This window comes from Neofelis nebulosa, chromosome 9, assembly GCF_028018385.1.
Source record: "Neofelis nebulosa isolate mNeoNeb1 chromosome 9, mNeoNeb1.pri, whole genome shotgun sequence".
NCBI lineage: Eukaryota > Metazoa > Chordata > Mammalia > Carnivora > Felidae > Neofelis > Neofelis nebulosa.
Genome location: NC_080790.1, coordinates 93,261,476 through 93,281,618, shown reverse-complemented (window position 1 = coordinate 93,281,618; position 20,143 = coordinate 93,261,476). Strand labels below are relative to the sequence as shown.

Here is a 20,143-nt window from a genome sequence, read left to right as displayed (position 1 = left end):
CCATACTCCTTAGGTATTACCCTCCAGTTCCCAATCTCCCTCTGCTCCAGGCCTATCAGCAACTAGCTTTCTGTCTGCGTAGATTTGCCAACTCTGGACATTTCACATAAATGGAATCATACAATATAATGACTCTGCATCTTTCACTTAACCTAATGTTTCCAAGATTCATTCATGCTATAGTATGTAATCAGTACTTCATCCCTTTTTATTGCCTAGTAATATTCTATTGTGTGGATATGCCACATTACATTTTATTCATTTTTTACTTGATGGACATGTGGGTTGTTTCTACCCTTAATCAGTCATGAGTAATGGTGCTGTGTATACATTTTTGTGTGGACATAATTTTTCTCTTGGGTATATACCTAGAAGTAGTAGGGCTGGAACATATGGTAATTCTATTCTTTAATCATTTGAAGAATTGCCAGTCTGTTTTCCAAGTGGTTGTGCCACTTTACATTCCACTAGGAGTGTATGAGGGTTACAATTTCTCCACATCCTTACTAATATTTGAAATAATCCATCCTTTTTATTCTAATGATCCCAGTGGTGTGAAGTGAGCTCATTGTGGCTTTGATTTGCATCTCCCCAATGGTTCATAAAGTTGAACATCTTTTCATGTGTTTATTGGACATTTGCATATATTCTTTGAAGAAATTTCCATTTAGATATTTTGCCCATATTTTAATTGGGTTATTTGCCTTTGTATTATTGATTTGTGGTAGTTTAAAAAAATATATTCTAGATTCAGATCTCTTAAGTCATATGTGATATTCAAAATTTTCTGCCATTATGTGGGTTGTCTTCACTTTCTTGGTAGTGGCTCTTGAAATACAAAAGTTTTCCATTTTGATTATGTCCTTTTATACATTTTTTGGGGTGCTTGTACATTTGGTATTGTTTCAGAAAGGACTGCCTAATCAAAAGTCACAAATAGAGGCACCGGGGTGGCTCAGTCAGTTGGGCTGACTCTTGATTTTGGTTCAGGTCATGATACCAGGGTCATGGGATCCAGCCCTGTGTCTGGCTCCACATCCAATCTACTTGGGTTTCACTCTCTCTCTCTGCCCCTGTCTCCTGCTTGCATGCTCTTACTCCCTCAAACAAACAAAAAAAAGGTTTTAATTTAAAAAAAAGTTCTCAAAGATGTATACCAATATTTTCTTTTAAGGGTTTTATTGTTTTAGTTTTTACATTTAGGTCTTTAACCCATTCTGAGTTAAATTTTATATATGGTGTGAAGTAGAGTCCAAGTTCATTCTTCATGTGAATACTGAGTTGCCCCAGTACCACTTGTTGAAAAAAATTGTATTTTCCTATTAAATTGTCTTGGGTCCCACGTCTAAAGCCAATGGCTGTAAAAATTAACTGCATATCCATCCTTATGCTAGGACTGAATTTTTCGGATTGTTGTGGCTTTGGAGTAAAATTTGAGATTGGAAAGAGTGAGTTCTCGAAGTTTGTCCTGCTTTTGCAACTTTTTTTTGTCTAGTTTGGGTTCCTTGTATTTTATGGATAATGGGCCCATGGAGTTCTTTACCATCCTGAAAATGAAACTCTTCTCTAGACCCTCTTTTAAAGGACTCATTTGATTGGATCAGCTCTACTCATAATTTCCCCTTGTATTATCTTAAAGGTCAATGACTAAAGATCTTAATTACTTCTGCAAAATGTCTTCCTCTTTGCCATATAACCTACCCTCATCACAGGAATGGTATCTCACATGTTTACATGTTCTACCCACAATCAATGGTAGGGAAGTATACAGAATGTATACACCAGGGGGTATATCTTGGGGGTCATCTTAGAGTTCTGCTTACCATAGTCTGACTTTTTTTGCCTTAATCTTTATTTTGTCATTTTTTAAAGACTGATGCTCTAATTTTCTTTTTGCTTCATATTTGCCTATTTTTTCTGTCCTTTTATTTTTATCTTTTCTGTGCCTTCTTGTCTTAAGTGTATCTTTTATAGATACCATGCTGTGGGTCTTTTTAAAAAAATGTAATCTGTGAATTTCAACATTTTATTTAATGAACTACTTTTATTACTATTATACTACATGCCTTCTCTGCCATTTTAAACACTTCTCTTTTATTGAATATTCTAATTTTATGTTTTTGCCCTCTTAATCTAATTTTCAATGGGTAAATTGAAGTTTCTTCTGCTGGTTCCATTTTGTTTTTGTTCTTTTGATTATTGCCCACTTAACTTCAAAGCCGTTTTCATGCTTATTTACTCCTGTGGCTTCCAGTTCCTGCCAAGGTGGTGAACTACCAGAGGCTATTTGGTCCTTCCCAGGATCAATGTTAGAAAGACTATAGAAATGAGAGAAACTGAGATTCCTGTAAACTAGCAAAGCATAAGAAAACAAAAACCATGTGAGACTCTTGTGGAGGCTACAGGTTTACTCTTGTTTTATGGTAATCATTATTTACCTTTTCACCACAGAAATTGGCAGCAACCTCCAGGGCTGCAGGTACCAGGGCTGTGGGGTCAAAATAAGACAAGATTCCTTCCAGAAAGAAGAGCTGGTGAAAACCAGTGGGGTCAAGGTCTGCTTCCAGGAAGCTATGTAGCTCATTTCAAATCTGTGGTGCTATAAAGGGATTAAGACTGGTGGGGATGTTGGTTTGGGGTGAAAGTATTCTGCATGTAGGATTTTGCAAATGCAATTGAGAACCTTGAAATGGGGAGATTATCCTGGATTATATGGGTAGACCAGTGTAACCACAAAGGTCCTTGTAATGGGGGAGGCAGGAAGCTCAGAATCATAGAGACAGAGATATGAAAATGGAAGTAGCAGAGGAGATAGATGAGAGGGAGAGAGAGAGAGAGAGAGAGAGAGAAGTTGACAGAGAGAGGTTTGAAGATGCTTCATGGAGGAGGAGACAGTGAACCAAGGGATATAGGCAGCCTCTGAGCTGGAAGAGAGAAGGAAATGCATTTCCCTATAGAGTCTCCAGAAGGAATGCAGACCTGCCTGTACTTTGATTTCAGCCCAGTGAAAAGTGTTCTGGACTTCTTACCTCCAGAACTGTAGAACAATAAATCTGTGTTGTTTGTTTTAAGTTGCTCAGTTTGCGGTAATTTGTTACAGCAACAGGAAACTGAAACAGGTGGATTTTATTTTAGGGTGTCTGCCTCCTCTGAAGGTTGCTTCATCACAATTTAAAGGGGAATTCTTCACTTCAGTGATTGCTTAGTGGAGTGGCACAAAGCAGGTGATAGACAAGGCCTCTAGGGTACCTGGACCTTCATGCTCTGGGATGCATCACCTTTCCTTTCCTTAAGTTCACCAAATTTAAAGTCCTAATCCAGGTCACCATTCCAGACAGAGATGCTGACACATCTCAAGGGAATGTGAACTTTCTGGCCAAAATAAATAAAAATCTGAGGACTACAATAATTAGGCTAAACCAAATAAAACCACTGTTTTTATAGATCAATATCAGCCAAATGTTAGCAATTCCTTGTGGTTCAACTAAATAAGAGTGATTAAACTATTGGCCGTGGACCACATTTGGCTCATTGCCTGTTTTTTTTCTTTAAGTTTTATTTATTTGTTTCTGAAAAAGAGAGAGGGAGGAGAGACAGCGAGAGAGCGAGCAGGAAAGGAGTAGGGAGAGGGATAGAGAATCCCAAGCAGGCTCCACACTGTCAGTGCAGAGCCTGACATTGGGCTCAAACTCACAAACTGTGAGATCATGACCTGAGCTGAAATCAAGAGTTGGATGCTTAACTGACTGAGCCACCCAGGTGCCGCCCCCCACCACTGCATGTTTTTATAAATAGTTTTATTGGAACAGAAATACTTACTTATTTATTGGAACAGAAGCATATTGGCTCTGGTGGCTATCAGGCTACAATGGCTCAGTTAAGAAATTCTTAGAGGCTGCATAAAATATTTTCTATTTGCCTCTTTAGAGAAAAAGTTTTCTGGTCCTTGCTCTATAATATACCATTTGAAGCAGAATTGTCAGACAAGATTGCTGAAAAATTTTAAACAAGCAAGATAAAATGATTAAGAAGGTAAAAAAAGGTTTTTGTAATTTGAAAAAAAAATGGGCAAACATTTATTTTAAAAAAAAAGAACCATGTGGAAATAGTAGATATAAAAAAAACCCAAGGGGTGGATAGGTAAAGCAGAGAAACATATAGGATATTAAGAGGGACACATATAAGAGAGAAATGAATCACGAGGTGGACAAGCTAGCTGGGAAATGCTCTCAGGAGGCAGCAGGAAATGATAACAAAATAATAAAGAGAAAAATGAAGTGATGCAAAGGAGAGAAGTAAAAGGGACAACTGCAACAGTGGGAACATAGAAATCCCAAAGGAGACAAAAATAAAAAGGTAGAAATATTTGAAGGAAGAATGGAGACACATTGTCCAAAATTAAAAGGAAGACAAAATACCTCAGGTATAAAGGCTTTATATCAATCAGCTACAGCTGCAGCCTGAAAATCTCAGTAGCCTATAGCAAAGCATTTACTCCTCCCTGACAAGTATGCAGAATCACAAAAACAGCTTGACTATGTTCAGAGAAGCCCAGAATTAAAATTGTCTAGGTAATATCAACATTATGATGGTGTGTGTGTGTGTGTGTGCATGTATGTGTGTGTATACTTGTGAGACCAAAGGGTTATGAGAGTTAGAGGCATGATCTTTTACAAAATCAACAACTGTAACTATATATTTCTCTAAAACCTACCCTAGAAATACTGCCTTAATTGTGTGGATTTTAGTGTGTATCATTCTGCTGTTTGCAAAGGAATGCTGTGTACTAACTTACTCCTTACCATCATAGCTAACCACAGCAAGTGTCTAGTACACAGTGCATGGGTCTCAGGGCTGACTGCAGTTTGGCTGATTGTTGTCAAGCCTATTCACAGGGTTGCATGTTCACTTGAGCCTGTCTTTTATAACAAGCCCCACAGATATTCCCTCCACCACATCCCATTGGGGTCAGTGTTGTGGCTGGACTGGCCTTTCTGGTACCATTATGACAGAGGGAAACACCTCAGCAAAATCATCAGGGAACTATGAATAACAAGTTTTATTACTCACAAGTCCTGGAGGGCACGTGACACACCTGGTGGCCACACAGCAAGGTCTCAGAGAGACAGAGAGGGAGACAGAGAGAGAGAGAGAGAGAGAGAGAGAACACGCACAGACCTGGGGCTCCACCTTCATTAGAGGCTGAGGGAGAGGTATCCAGGGTTTCATGGGTTCACTCTTTATTAACAAATTTAAAGCAAAACAGGGGAGGTGGAGGGGCACCTGGCTGGCTCAGCTAGAAGAGCATGTGACTCTTGATCTTGGCATTGTGAATTCTAGATTACTTAATAAATTAAAAAAAAAAAACCTTAAAAAAAGGAACGGGAAGTGGAGCATGGGAAGGGAGAAGTGGGGTCATTCACATGGTCAGGTATTGAGGTCACTCAAGGCTCTCTGAAAGAAGGACCTTCATGGTGGGGTGGCCTGCTTCCTTATCTAGTTGTTTGCTAGTAGTTGTGTCTATAGCTGGCAGTGTTTGAGATAGATGTCTTTGAAATGGATGCCTTGGCAACCAAAACCCAAGACAGGCACTCACATTACAATCAATAAGCTTAATGTCAGGCACTTATACTACCTGGTCTAGGAGGTGTGGTGTGGCTCCACTTTAGGATGATGCAGCTAGGCTTGCTTTCATGTGGGTTCTGAACATTGTTCTGGGGCCTGGACTGGGTGTTCCTACATGACATATTCTCAGTCTATGTCCTAGGGCACCCCCTTACCTTGGAAAATGACCAGAGGACAAGTGGATAAAGGCAGTACGTCTTCACATCTCACTATAATCCTGACACATGGTCACTTCTGCCTCCACTGCACAGGCCTAAACCAGCCATATGCCCAAATCCACCACAATGGCTGGAGAAGTAGATTCAATCCACTGTAGGGGGAGGTCCTGAGAAGGCAATGGGTACGGATGAACCTTTCTTAAACAGGAAGGCTTGGAGGACTTCAGTGATGACTCAGTATGTGACACTTGGTAATATAATGCTAAATGAACAAATCTCAGTCCCAGGAGTCTTACATACACTGTGGTAGTTATCCTTTTACAAAGTACAAACCCAAGCAAAGCTAGGCACGTCAGGTGTGCAAATAAAGGCAGGGATGATAAATATGAAATTCAGATAAGGGTCACTTTGGGGGACACTGGGTATTGTGTATTAAAAAAGGAGCACATATTTTCAAATATTGATAACATTCTAGCTCTTGGTTTGGTCAATGGGTCGTGGGCTTTTCATTGCCTCATACAGCCACACATGGACCAATGCCAGGTGTGTCATGAACAAAGGAAAACATCATGTTTAAGCAAACTCTGGGCAACTCCAGTTCATAAGCAAAGAAAAAGACAAGCAAACAAAAAACTCAAATGCACCATAGAGGCAGAGAAAGTCAAACAGGTGTTTTGGATTTGGTTATTAATTAGGAAATGACTGATGGGCATTTAGTGGAGTTACTCTAGCAGCCAAGACTCAGTGGGCCCTGGTGTGGTGGGACTTCCTGTGCCAGAGACCCTGTGAAGTGGACTCTCTTTCTGTTGGGCTGTGTCTCTGGGGTTGGTCCTTGACGATGGAGCCCAGTAAGGGCCTTGGGGTACCTCTCAATCTATATGGGCTCCACTCCTGAGGGGCCTCACCCACCCTATTTCCCTGTGTCATGGGAACCATCAGAGATAGGAAAAAGCTTGTCTCCATTTTACAGATATGGGTGTTGGCTTTCAGAGTTATTAGGTCCCTGGCCTGAGGGCTACCATTGGGTAAAATATAAGTGGAATGGAGATCCATGTGCCCTGATCCTTGCAGGCAGCTATTAGTAGGTGGGAATATGTAGGGAGTAGGTGAAAGTAAGCAGGAATAGTAGCTGGGAGTAACTGGGAATAGATGGGAATAGCTGGGAGAGGCACTTTAGATTTGGGTGGGGGCAATGACACTTGTGTTGAGATTTGCAGGTGTATGAACTGCTGGATGGAGGTGATGGATGAACATCCAGCAGAGGCAACATCAAGCCCCAGCAAGGATGCTGGGCCTGAGTATGGAGGCAGGGCACTGCTTGGTCCTTGGTGAGGTGGGAGGGGCTATTAGAGATGTGGTTGAAGGTGTGGGTGCACACAGCTAAAGTGTGATCAAGATGCCTTCACATTTGTTTTATAAAAAAAATTTTTATCTATTAAGAATTGGTTATTTAGTGTTTTGCATCGTGGTTCCTGTGCACATTGATACACAAGAAACATAAATGCAGTACACTAGTTTTCAAACCGACTGTGCACTGAAACCCTAGAAACTTTAAAAAATGATGATTTCCTCATCACTGGGCCCTCTCCGAAGATTGAATTTAATGGTGGGAGTGGCCTCAGTACTCCTTAAAGCACCCTAAGTGCCTTTAACATGTAGCAAAATTTGAAAATCATTGATATGTTACTAGCACAGAATTAACAGTTTGGCAGTATATACTAACTTTTAATTTGAATAAAGCTTTTGCATCAATTTTCTATCTAGTCTTCTATTATACAGAAATAACTGTGTAATTTCATAAAGATATTGGAAAAGTATTGTCCACTAAGTACTGTTTGTAACAGCTGTAAATGAGAAACAAACCAAACAACCATCAACAGGCAGTCAGTTTAAATACAATAGGGTATATTCACACTGCAATGTTTCACATATTTATGCCTGTCTATGATTTCCTATACATTGCCACTTCTCATGGTCAAGAGCCCATCAGTCTTCTGGCTCTGAGACACATGCCCACCTCTCTGCCCCTGCAGAAACTTGCTGGACATTGACTTGGGATTTTCACAAGAAGCAGAATCTCTAAGAGCTCAGGGTTGCATGCACCCCTTCTGTTAAGGCATGGTCTTGAGCATCAGGTGGGCTGAGTGACCCTCACCTTGGCAATTACAGCAGAATGAAGTGCTATTGGCCCAAACAGAGGGAGTCCAGAGGCCAAAATTTAGGAAGCTGGGGTCACTGCACAAGTGGGCAAGAAACCTCTGGGGGCCCTCACAGCTTGCCTGTTGTATGTGAACTGCCTGCACTGAAAGACAGTGGCAGTGTCACAGGTGCTGGATTACATCACAAAGTGTGACATGCCTGCAAGGGCATGGACAGGGAAGAGTATCAGAGGTGAGGGAGGCCCCTGACCAGGGCCTAGGCACAAACTGAGCACTAGAGAGCCAGGAGAACCACAGGCTGGGGCGTGGGCCATAGCCAACGGCAAAAGGAGGAGGGGGCAGTCACTGGGTACAGCCAGCTGGAGAACACCTAGAGAGTTGGAGCCAGGAAACCTTGGAGCAGCAACATTTTTCACGGTCACATCTTACAGGCCTGAGGTGCAAAAACAGGAGTGGGGGGGTGAAGTGCACAAGGTAGTTGCTGGCATACCTGAGCCTAAGTGTTCTCCATGAACTGCAGACCACACCTGGGGTATAGAGGGCAGAAGGCTGGTGGCAGGGACTATTTAACTGGCTTCTTGTAGGTTTATTTCCTTGGAGACAGGGATAGCCCTAAAGAGTGAACATAATGGCTCTTTCTTGAATGCAGCTGGGCTGATGCTATTGTAAGATCTTTGAATCTTTGGTGGCAGCAGAAATTGCACCCCACCTGCAGCTCCAGCCCTGAGAGGACGAGGAGGCTCACCTGTGTCCCTGGACGGAGGGACCATGACCAGATCCTGGGAGTTCTGCTTCCTCCTGATCACCATTTTGGTGGCCCTGGTGGCCAGCACAGATCCAGACAAGAATGAAGTCAAAGTGTTGAGGGAATTAAAAGTTATCAATGCCTCAAATGCCAACGTGAAGCAGTGTCTGTGGTTTGCCATGCAAGAATACAACAAAGAGAGTGAGGATAAGTACATCTTCCAGGTGATCAAGACAGTACAAGCCCAGTTGCAGGTAAAGGTGTTCTCTCCCAATATGCATATTTGGTATGGTGGCACAGACTGAAGCCATACTGAAAGAATGGGCTTGCAAGAAAAACAATGATACATGAAAGTTCTAAATATGTGAGTGTTCAAGTACATACTCACTTGCATGTCGCTATAACATCACTGCACTTTCTATATATGCTTATAGTGTTGTTCTAAGTACTTTATGTGTATTTATTCATTTAGACTCTAAACTGCAAATCAAATGTCCATGATTTGCATTTGCTAGTATTGGGAGACAAATTGAGTGCCATGAATATTTTGCAATAATGCTGCTGAAGGCAACATTTCAATCTAAACACATAGCGTGCATTGTGGGGTTGAAAAGAGACATGTGGCACTATTCAATATGTAAGTAATAAAGTCCTTCCTCCTATATTCTATAATTATTTGAATCCAACATTCATTTAGTGGAAGTACAGACATTCTGATTTAGTGTTCAGAAAAATGTATCCCTCCTCACATGACTATGCATGGTCCAAATGCTAAGAAGCATTGCTTACTTGGATTCCATTGAGGGTGACTTGAAACACATGGCCTTGGGGCGCCTGGGTGGCTCAGTCAGTTGAGCGTCCAGCTTCAGTTCAGGTCATGATCTCATGGTTTGTGAGTTCGAGCCCTGCGTCGGGCTCTGTGCTGACAGCTCAGAGCCTGGAGCCTACTTCCAATTCTGTGCCTCCCTCTCTCTCTGCTCCTACCCCACTCGTGCTCTGTCTCTCTCTCTCTCAAAAATAAACATTAAAAAAAAGAAACACATGGCCTTGCCTGCCATGGTTGAGGAAAATCCCCCAAAGCTGGAATTCATCTGATTGTACCATCCTTAGTCTGTGGGTTGATGCTGTGGCTTGTAATTCCACCGTGAAACTTTTGGAAATGAATTGTAAAGATACTTACCAGAGACGTCATTGTTGGCTGAGTTTACTTCATTTTTTATATTCTCCATATGCCATGTTCACTTGCAGGAACTGAGCCAGTTTCTCTGTTGGTACTTCTGACCCTGTCTCTTTGGGACCATGTGAGCCACCAGCCTATATCTCCAGTACACTATGCTGATAGCACTCTGTTTATTGACTGGGTACACTGCATAATTCACCAGGGCACTCCTGCAGCCCTTTGAAATAAAGAATGGATTCTGACTCTTGTAGCTTCCCCAGGCCCCTTAACAGTTGTCTTTCTTTGATATCCATGTAGCACATGCATTCAGCAAGTTTCTCTCAGCCACTTCTATGCTAACTGCTATAGATGGGGAGGTGAGATGGACAGAAATAATCACATTCCCAGGGAGCCAGCATTCCAGTCAGAAAGAAATAGCACTAAACCTGGAATGAAAGCTGGGGCATCTGACCTGGTGGCATGGTACCTTGGGGTCTGGGGTCAGGGGAAGGCTTCCTTGAACAGACTCTCACCTGAGGAGCTTGTAAATATCCTACTGTACCTGCTGCATCATCACCAATTTAATGAAGATCCATGTGTGAGACCTAGGTCTCAATAGGTATTAAAACCTTCCAAGTAATCCCAATACACAGTCAAGGCTGAGAACCACCTCCCTAGGGTGTGTTTTTGAAGCTAAACCTGAGGGCAGACTAGGAGGGAATCAGGTGAAGGATGCTGGTGGGAAGTGTTTCTGTTTGGGTTTGCCACAGCAGATGCTAGTGCTAGAAGTCAAGTGCAAGTGGTTTATTTGGGAGGCCATCCTGGGAAGCACCAGGAGGTTGGAGGGGCAAGGAGGTGGGGGAAGTGGTCAGTACAGACAGAGTTACTATGCAGGTGACCACTATTGGCCTCTGGACTTGGTCTTCCTGGGGTTTCAGGAGAGGGTGCATAGCCTGCCTTGGAGTTGAGCCACACTATAAGATAGGAACTTGGTTGCTTACGTATCAATTCCTGTCTGTCATTGGCTAAGAACTACTCTTGGCTTCTCCTGCTGGTCAGGAAGCCTCCAGGCAGGGAACCCTGGGAAGTGACAGTGTGTTTTGGGAACAGCAAGGCAAGGGCCATGGGCACCACTCACAGCATCTGCTGCAGGACAGGAGCAGGGGGGGATGGTGGGAACATCAATCAGGCATAGAAGGCTGCCATTGGGAAGGAGCATGGCCCACTTCGGCAACTCAAAGGAGCCAGTGTGACTGGTAGGGACCAGACCATGCAGGGTCTTGAAAGCCATGGGCAAAATCTTTTATTCTATCTTAGGAATGCTGAGATGCCAAATAAACATTAGGTCAGGGAGTTCCAGGGATCCATGTGATTAGACTGTTTTTTTTTAAGTTTATTTATTTATTTTGAGAGAGAGTGTGTGCACAACTTGCAAGAGTGGGGGAGAGGCAGAGAGAGAGAGAGAGAGAGAGAGAGAGAGAGAGAGAGAGAGAGAATCCCAAGCAGGCTCTACCCTGACAGCATGGTGATTATCTTGCCTGATAATTGGATGGTCACTTAGTTCCTCTGCTTAGTTTCCATCCCTGAAAACAATGGTAGTGACAGCCTCACTGTAGGGGGTTAGTGTGTGGGCATGTGCCAAGCCCCAAGAACAGTGTTATGCAGGGAGCAAGCACTCCATGAGCGTTAGCAAGTGTTAGGACTTGATAAGAAGTGCTGTGGGTGTTTGGGTTTGCCTCCATGGTATTTTTGAGGTTCCCTAAGGACCAACTTCATTCTCAAACCAGCAGCTCTTGATGTTATCTAACCAGCTTCTCCCATGCAGGCTAAAGTCACCTTGTTAATTCTTTGAAATGTAACTAAAATTTAATACCACCTTATTAAAGGCTGCAGATAGCAATGAAGAAAGACACTCCTTTTTTCCTCCTACTATAATCTTTTAAAACCAGATGAAAGTTGATTTAAATGGGCATGATGAGTAGCTTTAACCAGAGTCAGTCATTAATGAGTTCAGTAACTACTGATGCCTTGCTGTAGACCTACTGTTTGTCTGCTTACTAAACACTCAACAGAGAACAATATGACAAACTCCAACAAGCATGACACTTTTAAGGGTTGCTTCCTAAGATGGGGGGAAGCCCTCCAAAGCAGGAGATGTCACCAGAAAACAGACTATGAAGGGAAGTGTGGGAAAGGAATCAGGGAGGGGCATCCAGTGTGGCCACAGGGCCTGTCCTCCTATCTGTTCAGTGTGAACCTGTAACATTTTGGGCTCAAGAGAGCTGATGGTTCTGGTGACTCATCCTTCTCCCCCATCTCATGAAGCATGCCCTGGACTTTGGGACAAAAATGGAATTAGAAAGTCTTGCCTTCAAGGAGGCCCTACACTGAAAAGGAGACTTTTCCCTGAGCATACATACAGCTCCAGGTAGTGGTTTCCAATGTCTAACTGATATCAGCATGCAAAGGAATCTAGGCAGTGGATGTCATAGACCTTCCTCTAAAGATATATTTGAGAGGGAAGGGGTAAGTAGTAGGAGATAGGGAGAGAGGATGAGGGGGAGAGCATTTTTTTAAAGATTTTTTTTGGCTAAAACTTTAACAAAGTAAAATAAAAGTTTTTTTGAATAAAATTGCACAATTGCTAATTGACAGGTCACAGATCGTTTGGAATACTTTATTGATGTTGAAATTGCCCGCAGCAATTGCAGAAAGCTTTCAAATGGTACTGAAAACTGTGTCATTCAAGAGAACACCAAACTGGAAAAGGTAGGTGACTAACATTCTGTGATGGTCTTGGCTGCTCTGAGCCCTAGTAAGAAGAACTTGGGGTGCACACACCCTCTCTCTAAGGTCTGGATCACTCCCCAAGTTTTTGTCTAGAGATGGGCAACCTTGTGACTTTTAGAGCAGAGGCAACAGAGTGATGGAATGTGGTGGATCCCTCTAAGTCTTTCCCCACCCCTCATCCTAGGGACAGAATGCTGTCAGGGTCATTCTTATTGTGAAAGTTTCATCAACTCTGGCCTCCTGGTGCAGAAAAACTTCCCAACACACGTTCACTGAAAGTCTATCCTCTTTGACCAAGATGAGCAACCTAACCACTGGTCCCCACAGTTGCTCATCCTTGTGAAGGCACAAAAGGAAACTTGTTCATTCACTTAGCTACTCACCAAAGCTTACTTTGCACCAGGTGCTATTTTGGGTGCTGAAGATTAAGCAGTGACTAGGCCAGACAGTGTTCCCATCCTTCCAGACTTACAGTTGATTCTTGCCAGGGTCAGCCATGATTTCCAGGAAGGTCATAGAAGAGCCCAAAGATCCCCACTAACAGGCTGACCTGACTCAGGAGCTTTTAGCATTAAGCCTGTATTTCTGATCTCAGAGGTGGGGAGAGCCCCAGATTCATGCAAGAGATTGGTGAAGGCCCCAGACCTTCTGCAGGTTTGACCAAGAGGTGTGTCTTTGCCTTTGTTTACACCAGTGGTTCTTTAAGTGAGCAGGCACCAGAATCACCTGGAAGCCTCGATAAACCCAGAAGACTGGGTCTTACTTGCAGAGTTTTGGATTGAGTATGTCTTCAGTAGGTTTGGAGTGGGATCCCAACATTTACATTCTTAACAATTTTCCAGCCGCTGCTGCTGCTGCTGGCTGTGGGACCATACTTGGAGAACCACTATTTCATGTAGCCATGGAACAGGAAATTGCAAGGGCCCATTAACAAAGTGTACTTCTGCTATGTCTCACTAAAGCTGACACTGTATGCTCAAACTGAACAAATCCAATCATTTCCAGTTAATAGTAGACACCTATCAGGGCAAACATTTAAACAGGGAGTATGTCTTCATGCCATCTGGCTTTTATGTTACTTTTCTTTATCTTTTACTCTTAGTAGAAGTATGGGTGATTCAAATTTATATTCTCTACAGAGCCCATTAGGATTATAGAAAAGTTGTTCCTTTTTTACCTATTTATAGAAAATCTTAGAATTAAGGAGAATTGTCCTCAAGGAGCCCACTTATTTTATCTAAAGCTTCCATGGACCATCCCAAATTTTAAGGTGCATGTTTTTAAGCACACACATTTGTCAATAATGAAAACTATTTTTTTTCTTTCCAAGTCTTTGGAATAACACTGAAGAATAGTAATGCTGGGAAGTTTTTCTTATTCCTGGCTTTGATTATGGTGCTTTCAGTATTTATATCTTATTTTAAATATTATATCAAGTGCTGATTTCTGGAATTCTTCCAATTCCTTCTGCCAAGAGTTATTTTTTTTAATTAAGAATGTTTCATCTATCAATTATTCTTTCAGTGTCTACCAAGTATATTGAATAATTGTTCTTCTTTGATCCATTAGTGTAATAAAATAATGAATTCACTAATAGTCATTCTTACATGTCTAGAATATGGCCTTTTTTGAAGGGGACTTTATAGCTTGGATTGTCAGTGGTTTTTTCTCCTCCATGTTGACTGACTGCAGGTTGTTCAAAGTGGTGACAATTACATAGGTAACTGATATATAAGCTTGTTCAGGGAATCTCTATCTTCATTATGTCTTCTGGACAATTGCACATGAATATGGCATGGCACACTCCTTATTCCTTTGACCCAGACAGCTTTGCTGAGCTTGGTGTCAATATGCACATTCACCTCTTTCACGTCAAATTTGTAGCTCTCTCTGAATTTTCTGGGGGCACACTTCTTGAAGGTCACTCCGTAGATGTTCTATGAACATGGATGGTGTATTCTCTGGTCACATCATTGATGCCAGAACAGTCTTTCTTCTTGCTGCCTTTCTTTGTGGGAGCTATTCTGTTAGGCCCAGTTTGGAAATGAAGAGCATGATGGATTGTCTGCCTTTGTCTTTTAGAACATGGTGGGATTTGGGGGTGGGGGGAGGAGTTAAGATGGTGAAGTAAGGGGACTGGGATTTTCCTTGTCCCTCAAACATAGCTGTATTGAGATCACATCACCTGGAACACCCAGGAAATAAATCTGCAGAGTGGCAGAAGGATCTCCACAGTTGGACAGCTTGGCAGGGTCAAGTTGTGTGTGTATGTGAGTTGGGGGAGATAAAACGGAAAACTTATGAAGGAGAGGGAACCCTTTCTGTGGAGACACAAAAGGGAGAGAGAGAGGGGTTGTGAAAGTGTGGCATTGAGTTAGCACAAGAGGAAAACCTCTTTGGGCCATAGACCAGGGAGCGAGAAGTACCGAGTGTACTAGTTCTTTTTTGCAAACAGCCTTTAGAACTGTTTCAAAACTCCAAGGTTTTGAAAGTGTGTGACTTTTTCCAGAGTGGATCCATGGCACGTGCTCCTGGGGAGGAGGGAGCTAGCCCTGGAGTACATAGTGTGGATTAACAATCTCCGGGGTGCACGGGAGAAAACAGTCTCCTTCCTGGAGTGCTTTGGCAAGAGGGTTTATTGTCTCCCTAAGGACAGAACGCCTGCAGATGCCAGCCAAAGGCCTTTCATCAGCAGGGTGGAAAGCCTCTACTCCAGAGGAGGGGTGCAGGTCTGCACTATGCCAGGTCCTTTAAGACTTCAGGTTTTGAATCCCAGCTGAATGCCAAGGACAAGCTACAGGAGAATTGTGGCACAGGGCAAGCTCACTGCCCTCGCTATTTTGTGAAGGCTACCTGAACAGCAGGATTGAGACACCTGGTCTGGGAAGGAGAGATTGGGATGATGCCATTTTCCCCCCAACACCAGCAGGATGGGACTTCGTAGAGCAGCACAGTGGCCCCCGGTGGAGGCAAGACACCAAACACTGCTTCTCTGTGTCTGGCAAATGCTGATTTATTGGGTCAAGACTGAACCAAAGCAGCTGGCCTCTCCTCCAGACCAGCAGAGCCACCAGCCCCAGGCACCAACAGGCAACTCTTTCTTTTCTCCCTTTCTTTCCTCCATCTTCTTTTTTTCTCTTGGAATCAGGCTCATAGTTTCTGATTTTTTTGTCATTTCTTATTTTATATATAAGAAAAATTTTAATATATTGTATATATAATTTTATATATTATATATAGGCTATATATAATATATATAATATATATTATGTATAAATTATATATAATACATATACATAGTACATATAATACATATATAATATTATACATATATATACATATATAATATTATATATATACATATCTCAGTCTTTTCTATTCTTTTCCATCTTTTCTATTTTCTTCTGCCTTTTTTCTTCCCTTCTCTTTCCTTGAAATCAGTCATAGCTTTTTGATTCTCTGTTTGGTTTTCTTTTCTCCTCTTTCCTTTTTCTGTTTTTATGGGATCAGCCTCACTCTTATTATCCAGAGTTACTTCAACAAATCAAAGCACACACCCTAAAGGTCCAAACACTCCACCACTGCAAGCAAGGAGGAACTGTCCAGAGGACTGACCAGTGGGATACAGTAGCCAAAACACAACAGCAGAGTGCACACAGTATACACCAGAAACACTTCTGGAGTGCCAGGCCCTGAACAGAGTATGACCCCTTTTTCATACAGTAGTACTTTCAGGTGCAGGACACATAACAAGCTTTTAAAAAGTGCCAAAGACAGAAACTTAGCCCAAATGGCAAGACAAAGGAATTATCCCTCAAAGAAAAGTCAAGAAGAAATAACAGCCAAATTATTGCTCATATAACTGAATAAGAATTTAAAACAACAGTCATAAAACAACATATTGGCTTGAAAAAAACATTGAACGCACCAGAGAAACCCTTGCTGCAGAGATCAGAGACCTAAGAACTAGGCAGGATGAATTAAAAAAAATGCTTTAACTTCAGATGAAAAATAAACTAGATACAGTGACAATGAGGACTGAAGAAGAAGAAGAGAGAATAGATGAAATAGAAAATACGGAAAATAATGAAGCTGAAAAAAAGAGGGAAAGGAAATTACTAGATCATGAGGGGAGAATTAGAGAACTAAGTGATTCCATGAAGCAAAACAACATCTATATCATAGGAGTCCCAGAAGAAGAGGGAGAAAAAGGGACAAAAGGTTTGTTTGAACAAATTGTAGCTGAGAACCTCCCTAATCTGGGGAAGAAAACAGGCACCAAGTCCAAGAGACATAGAGAACTCCCTTCAAAATCAATAGAATATGGTGAGATTCAACATGCTACTTTTTTTATTTAGGAATTTTGATTATATATACATTAAGTACTCTTAAACTTCCCTAATGTTAAAAAATCAGGGGTAGGGGCGCCTGGGTGGCGCAGTCGGTTAAGCGTCCGACTTCAGCCAGGTCACGATCTCGCGGTCCGTGAGTTCGAGCCCCGCATCGGGCTCTGGGCTGAAGGCTCAGAGCCTGGAGCCTGCTTCCGATTCTGTGTCTCCCTCTCTCTCTGCCCCTCCCCCGTTCATGCTCTGTCTCTCTCTGTCTCAAAAATAAATAAACGTTAAAAAAAAAAAATTAAAAAAAAAAAAAAAAAATCAGGGGTGCTTGGCTGGCTTAATTGGTAGAGTGTGTGACTCTCGATCTTGGGTTGTGGATTTGAGGCCCTCATTGGGTGTAGAGATTACTTAAAAAAAAAAAAGAATCATTTGCAGCATGTGGTGAACACACACACACACACACACACACACACATTCCATGACCTCATCCCAAACCTACTGAATCAGAATTTTCAGATACAGACACTCCACATATTTCATATCACTGGGAATGTCTGAGAAACAGTGCATCAGGGACATTAAATATTTAATATGTAACTGCCTTTAATTTGCTAGTATTTTGTTTTAAGATTTTTGTTTTAGATACATTTGAGCTTTTTAGCGTTTATTTTTGAGACAGAGAGCATGAGTGAGGGAGGAGCAGAGAGAGAGAGGGAGACACAGAATCTGAAGTAGGCTCTAGGCTCTGAGCTGTCAGCACAGAGCCCACAAACCATGAGATCATGACCTGAGCTGAAGTCGGATGCCCAATTGACTGAGCCACCCAGACACCCCTCCATTATATATTTTTTAATTAAAAATTTTTTAAAATTTAAATTCAAGTTAACATACTAACTGTAGTCTTGGCTTCAGGAGTAGAACCCAGTGATTCATCTCTTACATATGACACCCAGTGTTCATTCTGAAAAGGTACCTTCCTTAAGGCCCATCACCCATTTAACCCATCTTCCCACCCAACACCCCTCCAGCAACCCTCAGCTTTTTCTCTTTATTTAAGAGCTATATTTTAGTTTCAGGATTTTTCTGGTCTGGAATAATAAGAATGAGGGCTCTCCATCTTTTGTGTGTGTGTTCTGATCAATTTAGAGATCATGGGAGCTTTTTGTTCCCAAGATTTGGTATAATTTGTCTATAAAGCCATCTTGGTTTGGTATTTTTTGTCTGGGTTTCTGGGGGAAAAGGCCTCTTTAGTCCTTCTTTGCATGTGTCCAATATTCAGCAGATACCAAGCTTCCCTTCTCTGACTCCTAACAGCTCATTGGGAGTACCTCAATGCTTCCAGGTATTTAGGATGCTCTTTGCTGTTTTTCCAGTATTTCTATATATGTAGATAGATATCTCTATATATGTAGATAGATAGAGATAGAGATCTCTATCTATCATCTATCTATCTATCTATCATCTATCTATCTATCTTCTATCTATCATCTGTAATCTGTCTATATATCTACTTATCTATCCATCCACCCATTGATCTATCACACACACATAGAATATTCATTTGTTATTTCAATAGTATTTTGAAATGGAGAGAAGAGGGGCACCTGGGTGGCTCAGTCGGTTAAGCGTCTGACTCCGGCTCAGGTCATGATCTCATGGTTTGTGAGTTCGAGCCCCGCGTCAGGCTCTGTGCTGGCACCTCAGAGCCTGGAGTCTGTTTTGGATTCTGTGTCTCCCTCTCTCTCTGGCCCTTCCTCTCTCTCTCTCTCTCTCTCTCTCTCTCTCTCTCTCTCAAAAGTAAATAAACATTAAAAAAATTTGAAATGGAGAGAAGAGCTCTTTGGAATAAAAGATGGTAGGTGCTAGAAACCCTTTAAACTGGTCTTGTTATTAGACAAAAGGCTTGTTATTAGAACAAAAGACATTATTTAATTAAGATAATATATGTTAGTTTATATCTGACATAAAATTGCTTTATTTACATTATGGAAAATATTAAAGGGAATTAAAATCAATTTTATATCTTATCTCCCAGAAAAACACCATGATTGTTAGTATTTGCTGTGTATCCATGGTTGGTTTGGGAACAGAGACCCTTCCAGGTATCTGCTGTTGGTTAGAAACATCTAGCAGATTCATGGGAGCATTCCTTGATGGCTGGTGACCTATCCTCTAGCATATTCCTAAGCTAACACCTAGCAACAGGACACTTTTTTTCTTTTTGGCATTACTGATTTTGTTGTGGTTGTGGTCTTTTTCAGAAAGTAATGTGTAGTTTTTTGGTCGGAGCACTCCCCTGGAATGGTGAATTCACGGTGATGAAGAAGCAGTGTGTGGATGCTTAGGGGGTTCTGGAACTCGCCCCTACCACCATCTCTACCTTTCTCTGTAAAGAGAAAAATGGCATGCACTGGTATTACCATTGTGGTTTCCTCATGCATGCCTCTATGCTTGTTTTGTTTCCTAGTTTCTTAGTTTCTTATTAGGTGATGACAAAAGAGGGGTATGTCCAATTTTTTTTCCCTCAAGAGAGGCCCCTTGACCTTGGCCAGCTTGGTGGCTCACCACCAGGAATAAGTTTGTCCCTGACTACAAAGTTTGGAGTGAAGTATGATTCCATTCTCACTGCAAATCTGAGGAGGGATCCCTTTTTGATTAGGTAACAACTCCTTCCAGAGGTCTTAAGCCAGTGGGTGTTAACTCAGCAGATTCCTTCTGGATACCTCCTTTAACCTGAGGCTCCTTCCTCCTGAGGGTCCTGAGCCCACAGGTCACCTGGGTTGGGAGAAACCCTTTGGAGGAACAGTCTTTCCCTTCAGGGTCTCTGTGAAGTAGGGAATGTGTGTTTTTTCTCATGTAAATGTCAACAGTGGTCATACAGAGAGAGGGGGAGGGCAATAATGCCTTCATAATAAGCTGCATTATTGTTGTTGTTGTTATGTGTGTGTAGAGATAGAGACTGAGAAAGAGGGAGGGAGGGAAAGAGAGAGAGAGAGATGATTGGGAATGTGGAGAAGGAAATAGGAAAACAGGGATGATAGCAGGAGATGAAATTCTCTTGAAGAAAAGCATCATTAAAAATAAGTCTGTCTAGGGGTTCATGGGTAGGCTCAATTGGTTAAGCATCTAACTCTTGATTTCAGCTCAGGGTATGATCTCACAATTGTGAG

At 41.9% G+C, this 20,143-nt stretch overlaps 1 protein-coding gene and 1 pseudogene across 2 annotated transcripts; one reads left to right on the top strand and one right to left on the bottom strand.

Moving 5' to 3' along the window:
* Positions 1-5,118: 5,118 nt before the first annotated feature.
* Positions 5,119-19,411, top strand: CST8 (cystatin 8). 2 transcript variants are annotated; one of them, XM_058684710.1, is made up of 4 exons: positions 5,119-5,213; positions 8,592-8,941; positions 12,502-12,615; positions 19,235-19,411. In XM_058684710.1, the coding sequence occupies exons 2-4, from the start codon at positions 8,711-8,713 to the stop codon at positions 19,316-19,318; spliced, it is 429 nt and encodes a 142-aa protein (XP_058540693.1). In that variant the 5' UTR covers positions 5,119-5,213; positions 8,592-8,710; the 3' UTR covers positions 19,319-19,411. The 2 variants fall into 2 exon arrangements, with proteins under 2 accessions (XP_058540693.1, XP_058540692.1); XM_058684709.1 differs by lacking the exon at positions 5,119-5,213 and adding an exon at positions 8,094-8,380.
* Positions 14,248-17,543, bottom strand: LOC131486138 (large ribosomal subunit protein eL31-like; annotated as a pseudogene).
* Positions 19,412-20,143: the final 732 nt, after the last annotated feature.